Below are 18,027 nucleotides of genomic sequence, written 5' to 3'. Positions count from 1 at the left end.
GCTGCGGTCATGTTGTCAAGCATACTGCAGCCATGCAGGAGCTGGAAATAAAGCGAGGGCACACCGGGCAAGGTGCATCTTTAAAAGGAGCAAGATTCAGTAGAAATTGGGATTTCATTTTTCTTTTGCACATCTCTCTATATCTACTAATGCAGTTATGCCTCCGGTTCCCAGAACAGATGGGTCGTTGAGGAGAGCAAGGCATAAACAACACACTCCTTGTGGATGATGCTCTAACGTGAAGTGGGAAAACTGCAGATTTGAGGCTCACTTTTTTTGTGGATCGTCATGAGCCCCTACTTAAAACAAAACACGCAGTGAAATTCATAATCATACAGCACAGGTCATTCAGCCCATCGTGCCTGTGCTCTTTCCCTACTGTCTTGCAAATTTGTTCCCCTTCAAGTATTTATCCAATTCCCCTTTGACATTTATTATTGAATCTGCTTCTACCTCCCTTTCAGGCAGTGAATTCCAGATCACAACAACTCGCTGCGTAAAGAAGTATTCCCTCATGTTGCCTCGGTTTTTTTTAAAACCAATTGCCTTAAATCTGTGTCCTCTGGTTACCGACCCTTCTGCCACTGGAGTTTCTCCTTATTTACTCTATCAATACTTTTCATGATTTTGACGCCTATTCAATCTCCTCTTCTCTAAAAGGAACAATCCATTTCTCCAGTCTCGCCACACAACTGAAGTCCCTCATCCCTGGAACCATTCTAGTAAATCTCCTCTGCACCCTCTCCAACGTCTCAACCATCCTTCTTAAAGTGTGGTTCCTAGAATTGAACAAAGTACTCCCACTGAGCCTAACCAGTGTTTTATAAAGGGTGAGCATAAGCTTTTGTACTTGATTAGTAAAGTCAAGGTCCCCAAACACTAAGCCATCTCAACTTGTTCAGCCACCTTCAAAGATTTGTGTTCATCCACCCCCAGGTGTCTGTTGCTGAATCCCCATTAAAATTCCCTCCCCATTGCCGATTAGGGCAAGGTCTGAGGCTGCCAGTACTCGACTCGTGCTCTAGGTAAATTTAGGACTGATGCTGGGAACTTCGAGAACAGGAGAAAGTCATTCAGCCTTCGAGCCTGTTCCACCATTCAATTAGATCATGGCTGATCCATACCGTAACTCCATCTACCTGCTTTGGTTCTGGATCCCTTAATACGCTTGTCTAACAAATAATCTATCACTCAGTTTTGACATTTTTCATTGATCCCAGCAGCCATAGCTTTTTGAGGGAGAGCGTTCCAGATTTCCACTACCCTTTGTGTGAAGAACTGCTTTCTGACCTCATCTCTGAACGGCCTAGCTCTAATTTAAGGTTATGCCCCCTTGTTCTGGACTCCCCCCACCAGAGGAAATAGACCAACTCCTTTTATCATGTTAGATATTAGACCACCCTTTAATCTTCTACACCCAAGGACTAGATCAACACATGGAATAGATTTCTGGAGGTACAAGACTGGAATTATACACAAAATCGGCCACACAATCTGACCCTGTTTTGAATCTCTATTTCCTTGCCCCTCATGTTGGCCTCAAGCCTCCCCTTAAACAAGTCCATGCTACCTGTTTCAACCACTCCATGCAGTAGCGAGTTCCACATTCGGTGTAAAGAAATCCCGCTTAATTTCTTTATTTGATCTGTTGCCGACAATCTTATATTTATTCCCCCATGTTCTGGACAGACCCCCAAGTAGAAGCTGTTTCTTCACATCCACCCGATCGGACCCTTCCTCATTTTCAAGACCTCTGTCAGGTCGCCTCTCGGTCCTCTCTTTTCCAGGGAAAAGAGCCCCAGCCTTCTCAATCTTTCCTGATAATTGTATACGCTCAGTTCTGGTACCAATCTCATAAATCTTTTCTGCACTTTCTCCAGAGCTTCAATATCATTTTCTGTAGTATGGAGATCAGAACTGCACACAGTTCTAACTAAGGTCCTATAAAAATCGATCATAACCTCCCTGTTTTTGCATTCTATTCCTGCAGAAATGAACCCCAGTACATTGTTTGCACTCTTTATGGTCACATCAACTTGTATGGTTACTATTAGTGATCTGTGTAACTGTATACCCAGATCTCTGCTCCTTTACCCCATTGGGTTTTGTGCCTTCCAAGGAATAAGATACAGTTGGGTCCTGTACTAGAAGAGGAAGGTGGAAGGAAAAGAATAGATTATCTTTGGGCAGGTGAGCCAAGGTGGACTGAAGACCCTTCCTGAGCAGTACCCATCTCCCAAATCAACTTCAAGATGCTAATCCTCTTTTCCAGATCTCTTCAGAATCTTGCTTATTTAACCAGATTACTGCAGAAAACTTGGTATGTATCCCAAGTTCAGAAGGTTGAGGTATTTAAAATGATTAAGGGATTTGATAAGGTTTCCCCATATCTACCCTAACATTACAGCTAGGCCGTTAAGGAGGGACATCAGGAAGCACTTCCTCCTAATCTGAGGAAGGACGTTCTTGCTATTGAGGGAGTGCAGCGAAGGTTCACCAGACTGATTCCCAGGGTGGCAGGACTGACATATGAAGAAAGACTGGATCGACTAGGCTTATAGTCACTGGAGTTTAGAAGAATGAGAGGGGATCTCATAGAAACATATAAAATTCTGACGGGATTGGACAGGTTAGATGCAGGAAGAATGTTCCCGATGTTGGGGAAGTTCAGAACCAGGGGTCACAGTTTAAGGATAAGGGGTAAGCCATTTAGGACCGAGATGAGGAGAAACTTCTTCACTCAGAGAATTGTGAAACTGTGGAATTTTCTACCGCAGAAAGTTGTTGAGGCCAGTTCGTTAGATATATTCAAAAGGGAGTTAGATGTGGCCCTTACGGCTAAAGGGATCAAGGGGTATGGAGAGAAAGCAGGAGTGGGGTACTGAAGTTGAATGATCAGCCATGATCATATTGAATGGTGGTGCAGGCTCGAAGGGCCGATTGGCCTACTCCTGCACCTATTTTCCAGGTTTCTATGTTTTCACAAAAGGTAGTGGAAACGTGGAACACAATCCTCCAAAATCATTGAGTGCTACATCACCATGTATGGTGAGCACATGGTTATGGTCAGTTCAGTGCTCAGGAGGCTCGTGTGGCGGATAAACACCAGCATGGAGCAGTGGGCTGAACGGGCTGTTTCTGTGCTGTACGTTCTAAGTGAAAGGCCATGGATGCTGGGGGTCAGGTCAATTGAAAATTTCAAAAGTGAGATAGAGATATTTTTGTTAGATAAGGGAATCAAGGGATATGGAGCCATGGTTGGTAAATGAAGTTGAGGTACAGATTAGCTATCGTCGTGTAGAATGGCGGAACAGGCTCAGTGGGTAGCACTCTGGCCTGAGTCAGAAGGTTGTGGGTGTCAGAAGGTTGTGGGCTCAAGTCCGACTACAGAGACATAAGCACAAAAATCTAGGCTGGCACTCCAGTGCAGTGCTGAGGGAGTGCTACATTGTCAGATGTGCCATCTTTCGGATGAGACGTTAAACCGAGGCCCGCCTGCTCTCTCAGGTGGACGTAAAAGATCCCACGGCACTATTTTGAAGAACAGGGGAGTTATCCCCGGTGTCCTGGCTAATATTTATCCCTCAAATAGCACGAAAACAGATTATTTGGTAGTCATCACAATTGTCTGAGAGAGCATGCTGTGCACAAATTGGCTGCTGCATTTCCTACATTGCAACAGTGACTACACTTCAAAAAGTAGTTCTTTTGCTGTAAAGTGCTTTGGGAAGAGCCCGAGGTCATGCGAGGTGCTGTATAAATGCAAGTCTTTCTTTTTCTATGACACAGCCAAGATTGGAAATCATGGGCATGAACCTATTGTTCACCACAAATGTGGAGCATGTACAACTATGGTCAGTCCAGTGCTCAGATCTCACAAAACCCTATTGTGTAATCAAAATTAAACTGAAATAGACGCCAACACATTCAATCCATTTCTATGGTCATAGTATTTACAGCACAGAAACAAGCCATTCGGCTCAACTGGTCTATGCCGGTGTTGATGCTCCACACAAGCCTCCTCCCACCCAATCAGTACATCCTTCTATCCCTTTCTCTCTTACGCACTTATCTAGCTTCTCAAATTAATCTATGCTATTCGCCTCAACTACTCCCTGTGATAGTGAGTTCCACATTCTCACCACTCTCTGGGTAAAGAAGTTTCTTCTGAATTCTCCATTGGATTTATTAGTGACTATCTGATATTTATGGTCCCTAGTTTTCAACTCTCCCACAAGTGGAAACATCTCTACATCTACCTCATCAAACCCCTTCATAATTGTAGACCCAAGATCTCTATAAGGTCACCCCTCAGCCTTCTCTTTCCGAGAGAAAACTGCCCAGGCCTGTTCAATCTTTTCTGATGCGTACAACACGTCTGTTCTGGTATCATAGGAAAATCTTTTTTTCCCCCCAGCTTCTCTAGTGCCTCTATATTCCTTTTATAATATTGAGACCAGAACTGTTCAGTGCTCGGTGAGTGGGCTTACCAAGGCTCTATGCAAATTTAACCTAACCTATGCTTTTCAATTCTATCCTTTCTGTGCTGTAAATACGACGTCTGACCAAAGAAATAGATTGAATGTGTTAGCTTCTATTTCAGTTTAATTTCTGTTTGCTTTTATGCCTAGTCAACTTGCATCACACCCTTTAGTGATTTGTGAATGTGTAGCCCTGGATCCCTTTGTTCCTCCATCCCATTTAGATATATTTTCCAAGGAGCTGCCTTATTCCTCCTACCAAATTGCACCACCTGACACTTAGCAATATTAAAACTCATTTGCCATTTAACAGCCATTGTGTAAGTTTATTAACGTCGTCTTGTATTTTGTAGCAGTCTCCCTCAGATTTAACTATTGCCCTCCCCCAATTTGGTGTCATCCTGCTTTAGACTGGTATAAATATCTTCCTTTGCAAGGCCTGATTTTGTGAATTGACTGAATCCTGTGTCATACCCAGTATTTACTCAGTAAAAAGTGTGAAATGATGCATTTGGGGAGGAAGAATGAGACGACAATATTAAATAACTTTGTAGGAATAGAGTGACATGGGGGTTCATATACAGGAATCTTTGAAGGTGGCAGGAAAAGTTGATAAGAACTGTATAAAAAAAAGCATTAAAAAATTATTTAGAACGCACACATTGCTGGCAAGGCCAGCATTTATTGCCCATCCCCAGTTGCCCCGAGAAAGTTTGAAACAACCAATTGGCTTAATAGGCCACTTAAGCATTAACCACATTGGTGTGGGACTGGAGTCACATTTAGGTCCACACCAGGTAAGGACGGCAGGTTTCCTTCCCTAAAAGGACATTAGTGAACCAGTTAGGTTTTTACGATAATCTGACAGCTTCATCATCACTTTTATGGATACCAGCTTTTTAAAAAACTTGCCTTGGTAGGATTTGAACTTGCATTCTCTGGATGATTAGTCCAGTAACAATCACTACACGATCAAACTAGACAACATAGGATCCTTGGCTTTATAAATAGAGACATAAAGTACAAAAGCAAGGATCTTAGGCCAAACCTTTATAAATCACTGGTTAGACCCCAGCTTGAGTACCATGGCCAATTCTGGGCACCATGCTTTAGGAAGGATGTGAAAGCCTTGGAGAGGGTGCAGAGGAGATTTACTAGAATGGTTCCAGGGATGAGGGACTTCAGTTATGTGGAGACTAGAGCACCTGGGACTGTTCTTAGAGTGGAGAGCATTAATGGGAGATTTAATAGAGGTGCTCTAAATTATGAGCGGTTTTGTTTCGAGTAGATAAGGATAAACTTTCCACTGGTAGGTGGATCAGTCACCAGGGGACACAGATTTAAGGTAAGTGCCAAAAGAATTACAGGGGAGATTTTTTTTAAAAACCAGTGAGTTATGATGTTCTGGAATGCGCTGCCTGAAAGGGCGGTGGAAGCAGATACAATAGTGACTTTCCAAAGGTAATTGGTTATAGATTTGAAAAGGAAACACGTGCAGGGCTATGGGGAAAGAGCGGGGGACTGGGACTAATTGGATAGTTTTTTCAAAGAGCTGGCAAAGGAACGATGGGCCAATGGCCTCCTTGTGTGTGACACGATTGTATAATTAGAACACCACAGTTATTAATTTTGTTTTTGTCATGACCAAGCCCGATTCTCGCTTACCCCACAACCAATGCAACACTAGAATGCTCAGAAATTAGCCATGGTATCCTTGACCGGTCAGGACTCCTGTGCAGCATTACTTGTCTTGATTAGTACAAGAAACTAGGCCAACAATTTAGGGCCGCTGCGGTTTTGTATCTAATCCCTCAAAGCAAGGTCCTGTCTCTGGACTCGTGTTGGGGCGTGATTTCATGGCGCTGGCTGTTTGATACCTCATCCGGTTGCTCTTCAAGTGGGAGCTCATGCATGGAGCATCAGAAGGGTGGGTGTATTCCCCCAGCACCCATATGCGCACTTTCCAGCATGGATTGCATGATGAACAGGACCAGGAACCCACGCCGATTTTGATCTCCCCAGCTTAGAGCAGTAAGTCCAATTGCAGTACCCTACTTCTGCCTCAGTTGCAGTCAGCTAACTCAATGCAGGCCACCGATTGAACTGGGTACCCTACTGGTCTGCGAAGCTGAGGTCCACACCAAGCGGGACGTACACAACCCAAACCAATGGGGGAATCTGGTCTTTGTAAAGTCTAGAAACAGACCCTAAATCTGTGCGTTCTATAGAAACACGTGGGACTCTCAATGTTTGGGATACAATTAATCAATTAGACCGCTTATCACAATTAAGGGGTATGGAGCAGAGTGGTAATATTACTGAACTAGTAATCCTGAGGCATGGACTAATGATAATCTTTGGTTTTCTAGATGTTCTTCTATTTTCTCCTTTAGTAGGGACTCCATTATTTTTTCTACCACTGATGTTAAGCTGACTGGTCTATAATTCCCAGGACATGTTCTATCCACCTTCTTAAATATAGGTATTACGTTAGCTATCCGCCAATCCTCTGGCACTACACCTTTTTCTAACGAATTATTAAATGTGTAGTAATGCCTCTGCTATCTCTACCCTAGGTTCTTTTAAAATGCATGGATGCAATCAGTCCGGACCAGGGGTTTTATCCTGAGTTTGATTAGCTTATTTAATATATCCACTCTTTTTATTTTAAATGTACTTCATTACTAATCTCATCATGTTCTATCTCTGATAAATACTGAAGCAAAATAATTATTTAATATTTCTGCCATCTCTCTCTCTCGTTACCTGTGGAACTATCCTGTCTATATTTTACTATTTTGTTTTATGTTCCTTGATAATTTAATTTCAAAGTTCCTCTTGGCCATCCTAATTATGTTTTTGACTTCTCTCCTAATCTTTTCATATTTCCCCTCATCATGCACTCCCCCGCTGTAATATATGCCTTTGTCCTTACCCTCAATTGTTCCCTTATGGCTTTATTCATCCATGGATTCTCATTAGTGATTAGTTTGTTCTTTCCTTTTAGCAGAATATATTGTTCCTGCACACCGTTGAATACCGTTTTAAATGTTTACCATTGCTGTTCATTTTTTGCCAAAATTTTAGCCAATTTTATTTTCTAAAGTTCTATTCTCAACCCCTCAAAATTAGCTTTTCTCCAATCTATTACCCTGGTTTTCGTCATACAGGTTGTACCTCTCCAGTCCGGGATTCTCTAATCCGGACATATCCGTGGTTCGGCATCAGTCCTGGTGTGGGTGGCGTCCCGGCTCTCAGTGTTCAGTGAGAAGCGAGCCAGGCAAGGACAGGTGACTGACTGAGGCACCCAATCTGGGCCTGAGGTAGAGGAGGGTTTAAAATAAAAAGAGTACCAAACCAGCACAGAGAGCGAGCGAGGCCCGAGTTGCGCAGCCTGAGCATGGCAGAGGCGTTCAGGAGCCTTGGCACTGTACCGGTAAGCCTAGGCTCAGTGTGACCTCCCGTGGTTCGGAAAACTCTCTCTTTCGGCACCGGTCAGGTCTCAAGGGTGCTGGACCAGAGAGGTCACTATTGCCAAGATGTTCTCCTACTTTTACTTCTCTTAATCTTCTCTAGTTCATTCCCCATTACTAGACCCAATAGTGAGTCTTCACTTGTTGGGCTTTTTTTTTTTTACATATTGGTTTAGAAAGGAGTCCTGTCCACATTGTAGGAACTCCATTCCCTTATCCCCTTTACCAACCTCTTTGGTCCAATTAATATCTCGGTAGTTGAAATCCTCCATGACTATTATTCTATATTTTTTACTCATTTCCCTAATTTGTCTGCATATTTTTTCCTCCACCTCCCTTCCACTATTAGGTGGGCTATAGACTACATCCATTAGTGTGATTGATGCTTTATCTCTATCCATATGGATTGTATATTTGTTTTGCTGATAGATGTGTCATTTTTTTCTACTGCCATTATGTTTTCCCTAATAAGTATAGCTAATTCACCGTCCCTTCCCCCCCCCCACTATCATTTCTAAATATATGTTATACCCTGCTATGTTTAATTCCCAGCCCTGGTTTTTCTGTCGCCATGTGTCAGTAATCCCTATGTCTGGTTCCTCACAAAGCGTCATTGCCTCCAGCTCCCCTGTTTTATTATGGACACACTGTGCATTGCTGTACAGACAGTTTAACTCATTTTAATAGGATTTCTTCTCACTTTATGTTTAACCATTTTTTTAAAAAAAAAGACTCCTGTTCTATACCTATTTATTCCCTTGCCACCAATGTCCTCCCTTACTTTATTCTGTCCTATGCTCTCTTTTCCCATTTTGTTTATATTTATGCTGATTATGTTTCTTGTAGATCCCACTCCCCATCTTACTAATTTAAAGCCTTTGCCAGCATTGATAAAATAAAGTTAAAATAAAAGTCTAATTTTTGGGCGTAGACCTTTTGTCACAATGGATAGCTGCTCTGAAAACCTTCACACCAGGGATTGCAACGGTTCAAGGCGGCGGCTCACCACCACCTTTGAGGGCAATTAGGGATGGGCAATAAATGCTGGCTTTGCCAGTGCCGCCCACATCCGTGAATGAATAAAAAAATAAAGTATTGACTAGAAACATTAACCCGTCGTTCCCCTTTATGGAAACTGACTGATTTATTGCGCATTTCCAGTCAGCCCCCTCCCATTTTAAAATCTGTAAATGAACAATAGCGGCACATTGATCGGATGATCAATGGCATGGGTTTCTATTGCCTTTGATCCGTGGTCGTCATAGGAAAGATCAGACAATTTTTACAATTTTACTGTCCCTCAAAGTTGCTTCGGAGAGCATAACCTTTGACCAAAACAAATGCTTCCACATTTTATGAAAGACTTTCTACCTGTGCAGCAACAGCCGAGACCTTGTGGTGGTGGGGGAGGACACAATACTCATGCCGATGCGGAGAGATGTTCACAAACGATGCTTGGTGACTAAGGCTCCCCCCTCGTGGAGGAAACACAGGACAGCTCCTTGAAATGGGCCAGAAAAGATATGGGGGGCAGCAGAGTGACTCTTCAAACTGTAGCATACTAAAACTTGTCTCAGTCAACCTGGTTTGTGAACTCTTACATACTCAATGTATATATCTATACAGATATGTAATGCTACTTAATTCCCGGTGTTAAGGCCTCATTTGGTTATTCCACCCATTTCTTCTCATATTCTCACCCATTGATAGTCCACCTGATCACCTCCTGCAACTGGCTAAAAAGACAAGTTGGGCCCAGGTTCCACTCGAGAGGCGTTATAAGCTAATTAAATCTATGTCTGGGCTGGCCTTGGGCCCCACTGATGTAGTCCATGACCAAAGCTGAAATGCCGAGCCAGTGGCGAGTGCCTGAGGGCAGTGTACAGAGGAAAGATGTGGATGCAGAAAATTCATATCTGTGCTGACTTCTAGCAGCAACTGAAGCACATGAAAGAGAAATAGATAGATTGCATTTCTATAGCGCCTTTCACGAACCCAGAATGCCCCAAATCACTTTACAGCCAATGAAGTAAGAACCTAACATAAGAAAAAGGAGTAGGCCATTTGACCCCTCGAGCCTGCTCCGCCATTTAATACGATCATAGCTGATCTGATCATGGACTCAGCTCCACTTCCCTGCCTGCTCCCCATAACCCTTCACTCCCTTATCGCTCAAATATCAGTCCACCTTTGCTTTAAATATATTCAATGAAACCGTAAACAATTATTTTGCTTCGGTCTTCACAGTGGAAGACACAAAAACCATGCCAAAAATTGCTGGTCAAGGGAATGTAGGAAGGGAGGACCTTGAGACAATCACTATCACTAGGGAGGTAGTGCTGGACAGGCTAATGAGACTCAGGGTAGACAAGTCCCCTGGTCCTGATGAAATGCATCCCAGGGTATTAAAAGAGATGGCGGAAGTTATAGCAGATGCATTCGTTATAATCTACCAAAATTCTCTGGACTCTGGGGAGGTACCATCAGATTGGAAAGCAGCTAATGTAACACCTCTGTTTAAAAAAGGGGGCAGACAAAAGGCAGGTAACTATAGGCCGGTTACTTTAATATCTGTAGTGGGGAAAATGCTTGAAGCTATCATTAAAGGAAGAAATAGCGGGACATCTAGATAGGAATAGTGCAATAAACAGACGCGACATGAAGGGGAAATCATGAAATTACTGGAATTCTTTGAGGATATAACGAGCATGGTGGATAGAGGTGTACCGATGGATGTGGTGTATTTGGATTTCCAAAAGACATTCGATAAGGCGCCACACAAAAGGTTACTGCAGAAGATAAAGGTTCGCGGAGTCAGAGGAAATGTATTAGCATGGATAGAGAATTGGCTAACTAACAGAAAGCAGAGAGTCGGGATAAATGGTTGGCAATTGGTGGTTAGTGGTGTGCCACAGGGATCGGTGCTGGGACCACAACTGTTTACAATATACATAGATGACCTGGAAGAGGGGACAGAGTGTAGTGTAACAAAATTTGCAGATGACACAAAGATTAGTGGGAAAGCGGGTTGTGTAGAGGACACAGAGACTGCAAAGAGATTTAGATAGGTTAAGCGAATGGGCTAAGGTTTGGCAGATGGAATACAATGTTGGAAAATGTGAGGTCATTTACCTTGGGAAAAAAAAAAACAGTAAAAGGGAATATTATTTGAATGGGGAGAAATTACAACATGCTGCGGTGCAGAGGGACCTGGGGGTCCTTGTGCATGAATCCCAAAAAGTTAGTTTGCAGGTGCAGCAGGTAATCAGGAAGGCGAATGGAATGTTTGCCTTCATTGCGAGAGGGATGGAGTACAAAAGCAGGGAGGTCCTGCTGCAACTGTACAGGGTATTGGTGAGGCCGCACCTGGAGTACTGCGTGCAGTTTTGGTCACCTTACTTAAGGAAGGATATACTAGCTTTGGAGGTGATAGTGACGATTCACTAGGCTGATTCCGGAGATGAGGGGGTTACCTTATGATGATAGATTGAGTAGACTGGGTCTTTACTCGTTGGAGTTCAGAAGGATGAGGGGTGATCTTATAGAAACATTTAAAATAATGAAAGGGATAGACAAGATAGAGGCAGAGAGGTTGTTTCCACTGGTCGGGGAGACTAGAACTAGGGGGCACAGCCTCAAAATATGGGGGAGCCAATTTAAAACTGAGTTGAGAAGGAATTTCTTCTCCCAGAGGGTTGTGAATCTGTGGAATTCTCTGCCCAAGAAAGCAGTTGAAGCTAGCTCATTGAATGTATTCAAATCACAGATAGATAGATTTTTAACCATTAAGGGAATTATGGGTTATGGGGAGCGGGCGGGTAAGTGGAGCTGAGTCCACGGCCAGATCAGCCATGATCTTGGTGGGTGGCGGAGCAGGCTCGAGGGGCTAGATGGCCTACTCCTGTTCCTAATTCTTATGTTCTTATGTTCAGCCTCCACAGCTCTCTGGGGCAGAGAATTCCACAGATTTACAACCCTCAGAGAATAAATTTCTCCTCATCTCAGAATAAGGGGCCGCCCATTTAAAACTAAGACTATATCCCCCATTTAGTATCCCCTATGAGTGGAAATATTCTCTTTGCACCACCGTGTCGAGCCCTCTCATTATCTTGTATGTTTCAATAAGATCACCTCTCATTCTTCTGAACACCAATGAGTATAGGCCCAACCTATCTTCATAAGTCAACCCCCTCATCTCCGGAATCAACCTCGTGAACCTTCTCTGAATAGCCTCCAATGCAAGTATATCCTTCCTTAAATATGGAGACCAAAACTGGATGCCGTACTCCAGGTGTGGCCTCACCAATACTCTGTACAGTTGTAGCAGGACTTCTCTGCTTTTATACTCTATCCCCCTTGCAATAAAGGCCAACATTCCATTTGCCTTCCTGATTACTTGTTGTACCTGCATACTCACTGTGTTTCATGCACAAGGACCCCTAGGTCCCTCTGTACTGCAGCACTTTGCAATTGTTCTCCATTTAAATTATAATTTGCTTTTGTATTTTTTCTGCTAAAGTGGATAACCTCACATTTTCCCACATTGTACTCCATCTGTCAAATTTTTGCCCACTCACTTAGCCTGTCTATAATCCCATTGCAGATTTTGTGTCCTCCTCACAATTTGCTTTCCCACCCATCTTTGTATCATCAACAAACTTGGCTACATTACACTCGGTCCCTTCACCCAAGTCATTAATAGAGTGTAAATAGTTGGTATCCTAGCATTGATCCCTGCGGCACCCCACTAGTTACTGTTTGCCAACTGGAAAATTACCCATTTATCCCGACTCTCTGTTTTCTGTTAGTTAGCCAATCCTCTATCGACGCTAATATATTACCCCCAACCCAGTGAGCTCTTATCTTGTGCAGTAACCTCTTGTGGTACCTTATCGAATGTCTTCTGGAAATCCAAATACACCACATCTACTGGTTCCCCCTTATCCACCCCGCTTGTTACATCCTCAAAGAACTCCAGCAAATTTGTCAAACACAATTTCCCTTTCATAAAAGCATGCTGAATCTGCTTGATTGAATTATGCTTTTCCAAATGTCCTGCTACTGCTTCCTTAATAATGGACTCCAGCATTTTCCCAACGACAGATGTTAGGCTAACTGGTTTATAGTTTCCTGCTTTCTGTCTGGCTCCTTTTTTTTTAAAAAATAGGGGCGTTACATTTGCGGTTTTCCAATCCGCTGGGACCTCGCCAGAATCCAGGGAATTTTGGTAATTACAACCAATGCATCCACCATCTCAGCAGCCACTTCTTTTAGGACCCTTGGATGCAAGCCATCTGGTCCAGGGGACTTGTCAGCCTTTAGTTCCATTATTTTACCAAGTACTACTTCTTTAGTGATGGTGATTGTATCTACCTCCCTGAAGCCCCTTGATTATCCACTATTGGAATGTTTTTAGTGTCTTCTACCGTGAAGACTAATACAAAATATTTGTTCAAAGTCTCTGCCATTGCGCTGTTCCCCATTATTAATTCTCCAGTCTCATCCTCTAGGAGACCAACATTTACTTTAGCCACTCTTTTCCTTTTTATGTACTTTTTGAAGTGCAGTCACTTATGTAGGAAATGCGCCAGCCAAACCATGCACAGCAAGATCCTTCAAGAGCAATGAGATAATGAGCAGATCATTGATTTTAGTGATGTTGATTGAGGGATAAATATTGGCCAGGAACCCGCGCCATGGGATCTTTTACATCCACCTGATAATGGAGGCAATGCCTCGGTTTAACGTCTCATCTGAAAGAGGTTTACAGGATGAGGGACCAGTTGTGTTAAAAATGCACAACAAATACAGGACGTGGGATAATTCATGTCAATCCCCACAGGTCAGTGCCCAATCTTGGCAGAGCAATAGGGGCGCTGGACCCAGGAGGGAAAACTCTGCAAACCAAGCTGCTGTCACATGCCTTGGGTTCGCTCTTTCAAGGTGCATTGCAACGAGCTTGGAGCGGTGCAGTCAGTTGGCTGGGTTGGCTATGCAGCTTTGCGTGTGGGAAGCGGGCGAGAGAGAAAGAAATTCTTCAAATACGCAATCACAAAGAGTCTATTGACACAATGATCTAATTAGCTACCAGAATCTTAAGTCAAAGATTATCTTTATTAAGTTCAAGGTGCACCAGTTTGAATTTATTGGGGGACCTTTTGTTTGACTGACTGATCAGTAGCTTTTCTTTAGGTTGTCACCCTAGAGAGAGGGGGACATCAGCGCAGTTGCAAGTGCTGAGATGTCCACTGGTGCATCTCAGTTACATAGCTGGCAGAAATGGGGTACTACTTAGATCCCATCTGTGCACAACGACATGTTCCACAGTTCCTCCATTTATTCGGTTTAAGGTGAACAATACACCAACAGAACAATAATCGCACTTCAAAAGTAATTAAGGAATTCACTGCGTGAACTGTTTAGGGCAGCTCCCGTGTAAAATACACAATATAAATGCAAGTTGGATTGAAATGAGAAAGGGTTAGATGGCAGCTCCCTCCTCCCCTGATGGCGCCAATGCCTGCTGGGGTACAGTTCTACCTCCCCGGCGGCCCAACCCATGTTCATTCGTCTTGCATGAGCCTAAAACGTCAGCTACTTGCTGGTTGGGTACATCCTGACCTAGCCTCAATGCCCACATATGCACATTTCCAGCAGGGATCACTGAATAGCCATCAGGTAGCCAAATGGCCTACTCCTGCACCTATTTTCTATGTTTCTAGGTAAAGGAATCCTGGTTGATTTCCCCCCCCCCCACAGGGCACTGGAGCCAATGGTAGTGTCCATTCTATCATCCCTCACCTAACTCTATACAACCAGTGGCCGAACCTGGCCCTGCACAGATCAGCTACTAACTGGATATACTCAATCAGGGAGGGGATCCCACAGTTGATAAATTGCTGAGCTCTGGTTGTGAGAATGTGTTCCTCGTGTTCTGTGCTTACTTGTCAAGGCAGGCCACGCTGAGGCACCGGTCCTCGGCTGTGGTTGTGCAGGGCTAGTGTCATTGTCCTCCAGAATGGAATCGATGAAGGTCGATGGAGAAAGGGGCTCCTCAGTGCCGCTGATAACAGGACTGACATCCTCAATCTCTGAGTGAGCTGTAGGACTTGGAGGCTCCTCTTTAATATGGACCATAGGACTAGTCCTGGTGGAAACAAGAAAGGGGTGGGGGAAGAGGAGGGAAGAGAAGAGAGAGAAGAGAGAGAGAGAGAGAGAGAGAGAGAGAGGGGGGGGGTGAAAAGAGAGAGAGAGAGAGAGAGAGAGAGAGAGAGAGAGAGAGAGAGAGAGAGAGAGAGAGAATGAATTGGGGGGGGGAAGAGAGAGAGAGAATGGGGGGGGGGAGAGAGAGAGAGAGAGAGAGAGAGAGAGAGAGAGAGAGAGAGAGAGAGAGAGAGAGAGAGAGAGAGAGAGAGAGAGAGAGAGAGAGAGAGAGAGAGAGAGAGAGAGAATGAATTGGGGGGGGGAAGAGAGAGAGAGAATGGGGGGGGGGGAAGAGAGAGAGAGAGAGAGAGAGAGAGAGAGAGAGAGAGAGAGAGAGAGAGAGAGAGAGAGAGAGAGAGAGAGAGAAGGGGGGGGGGGAGGAGAGAGAGAAAAAAAAAAAAGGAAGAGAGAGAGAGAGAGAGAGAGAGAGAGAGGAGAGAAGAGAAAGAGAAAGAGAGATACCATATGAAAAAGATTTAATTCTGACCATCCCAAAGCCACATCCCCTTTGAAGATGGAAGGAAGAAGTGTGAAGGCTGTTCAAAAAGAATCCGTGGCTTTATAACAGAGACATAGAGCAAGAAAGCAAGCAAATTGTCCTAATCTATTACAATTTGTTGGTTACGCCCAGCTGAGCACCACACTTTAGACAGGATGTCAAGGTCTTTGAGGGTACAGAGGAGATTTACCAGAATGGTACCAGATATGAAAGACTTCTGTTACCTCCTGGGACTAGAGAAGCTGGGGTTGATCTCGGAACAGAGAAGGTTAATAGCGTGCTAAAAATCATGAAGGATTTTGAAAGTGTAGTTTAGATCAGCATGGTTGAAATACTCGAAGAGGAAAAATTTGCAATGGGGAAAGGGATTTAAAAGAGCCAGCACAGACACAGTGGGCTGGTTGGCCTCCTTATATGCTGGATCATTCTTAACCAACACCAAAAATAAAGTAAATTAACTGGGCAATCAGCTCAGTTGTAATTTGTGGGACCTTACTATCTGCACAAATGTTCTGCCATGCTGACCTACACTATAAGTGACTCCTTCAACCCAATTGTGAAACACTGAGAATATGATAAGGTGCTACCTGGATGAAGTGGAGCTGACTTTACACAGTGAAAATGAACCATTTTTCTGGCCTTGTACTGTGTATTGATTGGATTAATCTTGATCAACACAGGTGGCGAGAAAAAAACCCACCAACACTCGGTGCTGATGACACAACTCACCTTTCCACCTTAAGAGATGGGGAGAGTGAAGGGCTGCACTGTGCCAGGTCGGTGATGTCTGAAATAATTGGGCCGGAGGACAGAGAGTTGTCAGGCGAATAGCAGTTGTTTCCTGAGAAATTCGTGGCTGTCTGCTGAAAAGAGAAGCAGGGACAAAGATAAAGAGCGTGGCAGTTGACGAGTATCCCAGGCAGATTTAAAAACTAGATAATAATTTGCCTCTTGGCTTTCTCCCCTGTTCCCACCTCCCGCAAGATGACTCCGGTTTTAAATTCTGAATGTACTCAAAGAAGCTACTATTCAGGGTCACTGCCCAATGTGGTGTTGAGGATATTGGCATTGGGCAAGAGTTAACCGTTGGCATTGATGCTTGTGGATATGAAAGAAAAGAGAGGGGGGGAAAATCAGCCAGAGCCGACCACTCATCAACGATCCTGCTCGAAAGAAAGTGAGTGTGTACAATCAGGTGTGTCCTCCAGTTAATTCGACTTGCTGTGGCCAAATAGGTATAGGAGCAGGCCATTCAGCCCCTCAACACAGTTCTATTATATCATGTACCGCCACTCCATTTATCCACTGTTGTTCCATATCCATCGGTACCCTTACCAAACAAAAATCTATGGATCTTAGTTGTGAAAATTTCAATTGACCCAACACTAACATTCTTTTGGGAAAGCACGTTCCAGAATTCCACTACCCTTTGTGTGGAAAAGTGCTTCCTGCTTTCACTCCTAAATAGCCTAGCTGTAATGTTAAAGTGACGTCCCCTTGTTCCGAATATCCCCCAGCAAAAGAACCAGCTTCTCTGTATTTACCCTGTATGGAGTCTTCTTAATATTTTAACCCCTCAACCGTCTAAACTCAAGGGAATACAAACCAAGTTTGTGCAAACCGTCCTCATATTTTAACTCTTGTATTGTATCGTGACTTTCCTGAGGTGCGGTGCCCGTAACGCAGCACAGGAGTCCAGATGGAGGTCTGACCAAGGCTCTGAATAACTGAAGCATCACTTGTTCACTTTTGAATTCTAATCCCCCTGAGATAAAGCCCAACATTCCATTAGCCCTTTGGATTAGCTTTTGTTCCAGTACACTAGTTTGTGTCGATTTACGTACATGGTCACCCAAATCGCCACCATCACAGAAGCCAGTCCTCAGCCAATTCGATTCACTCCACCCGATATCAAGAAACGGCTGAGCGCACTGGGTACAGTAAAGGCTATGGGGCCCGACACCATCCCGACTGTCTTCCTGAAGACTTGTGCTCCAGAACTAGCCACGCCTCTAGCCAAGCTGTTCTCCAGTACAGCTACAACACTGACGTCTACCCGACAATGTGGAAAACTGCCCAGGTATGTCCTGTCCACAAAGAGCAGGACAAATCCAATCCGGCCAATTACCGCCCCATCAACCATCTGGTGGCAGTTACTCACCAATAACCTGCTCACCGAGGCTCAGTTTGGATTCTGCCAGAACCACTCGGCTCCAGACCTCATTACAGCCTTGATCCAAACAAAAGAGCTGAATTCCAGAGGTGAGGCAAGAGTGACTGTCCTTTTGCAACATTTGACGGAGTGTGCCCTAGTAAAAGTGAAGTCAATGGGAATCGGGGTGGGGGGGGAACTCTCCACTGGCTGGAGGGG

At 44.0% G+C, this 18,027-nt stretch overlaps 1 protein-coding gene across 1 annotated transcript in view; it reads right to left on the bottom strand.

Moving 5' to 3' along the window:
* Nucleotides 1-18,027, bottom strand: part of hsf1 (heat shock transcription factor 1) — a 105,207-nt gene that overhangs the window by 27,111 nt on the left and 60,069 nt on the right. Inside the window, 3 exon segments of the mRNA XM_070881895.1 lie at nucleotides 14,899-14,944; nucleotides 14,947-15,101; nucleotides 16,386-16,519. Of these exon segments, the coding sequence (XP_070737996.1) occupies nucleotides 14,899-14,944; nucleotides 14,947-15,101; nucleotides 16,386-16,519 (335 nt within the window).

This window comes from Pristiophorus japonicus, chromosome 5 (assembly GCF_044704955.1).
Source record: "Pristiophorus japonicus isolate sPriJap1 chromosome 5, sPriJap1.hap1, whole genome shotgun sequence".
NCBI lineage: Eukaryota > Metazoa > Chordata > Chondrichthyes > Pristiophoridae > Pristiophorus > Pristiophorus japonicus.
The sequence above is the reverse complement of the archived record's forward strand: the minus strand, read 5'-3'. Positions and strand labels throughout refer to the sequence as shown.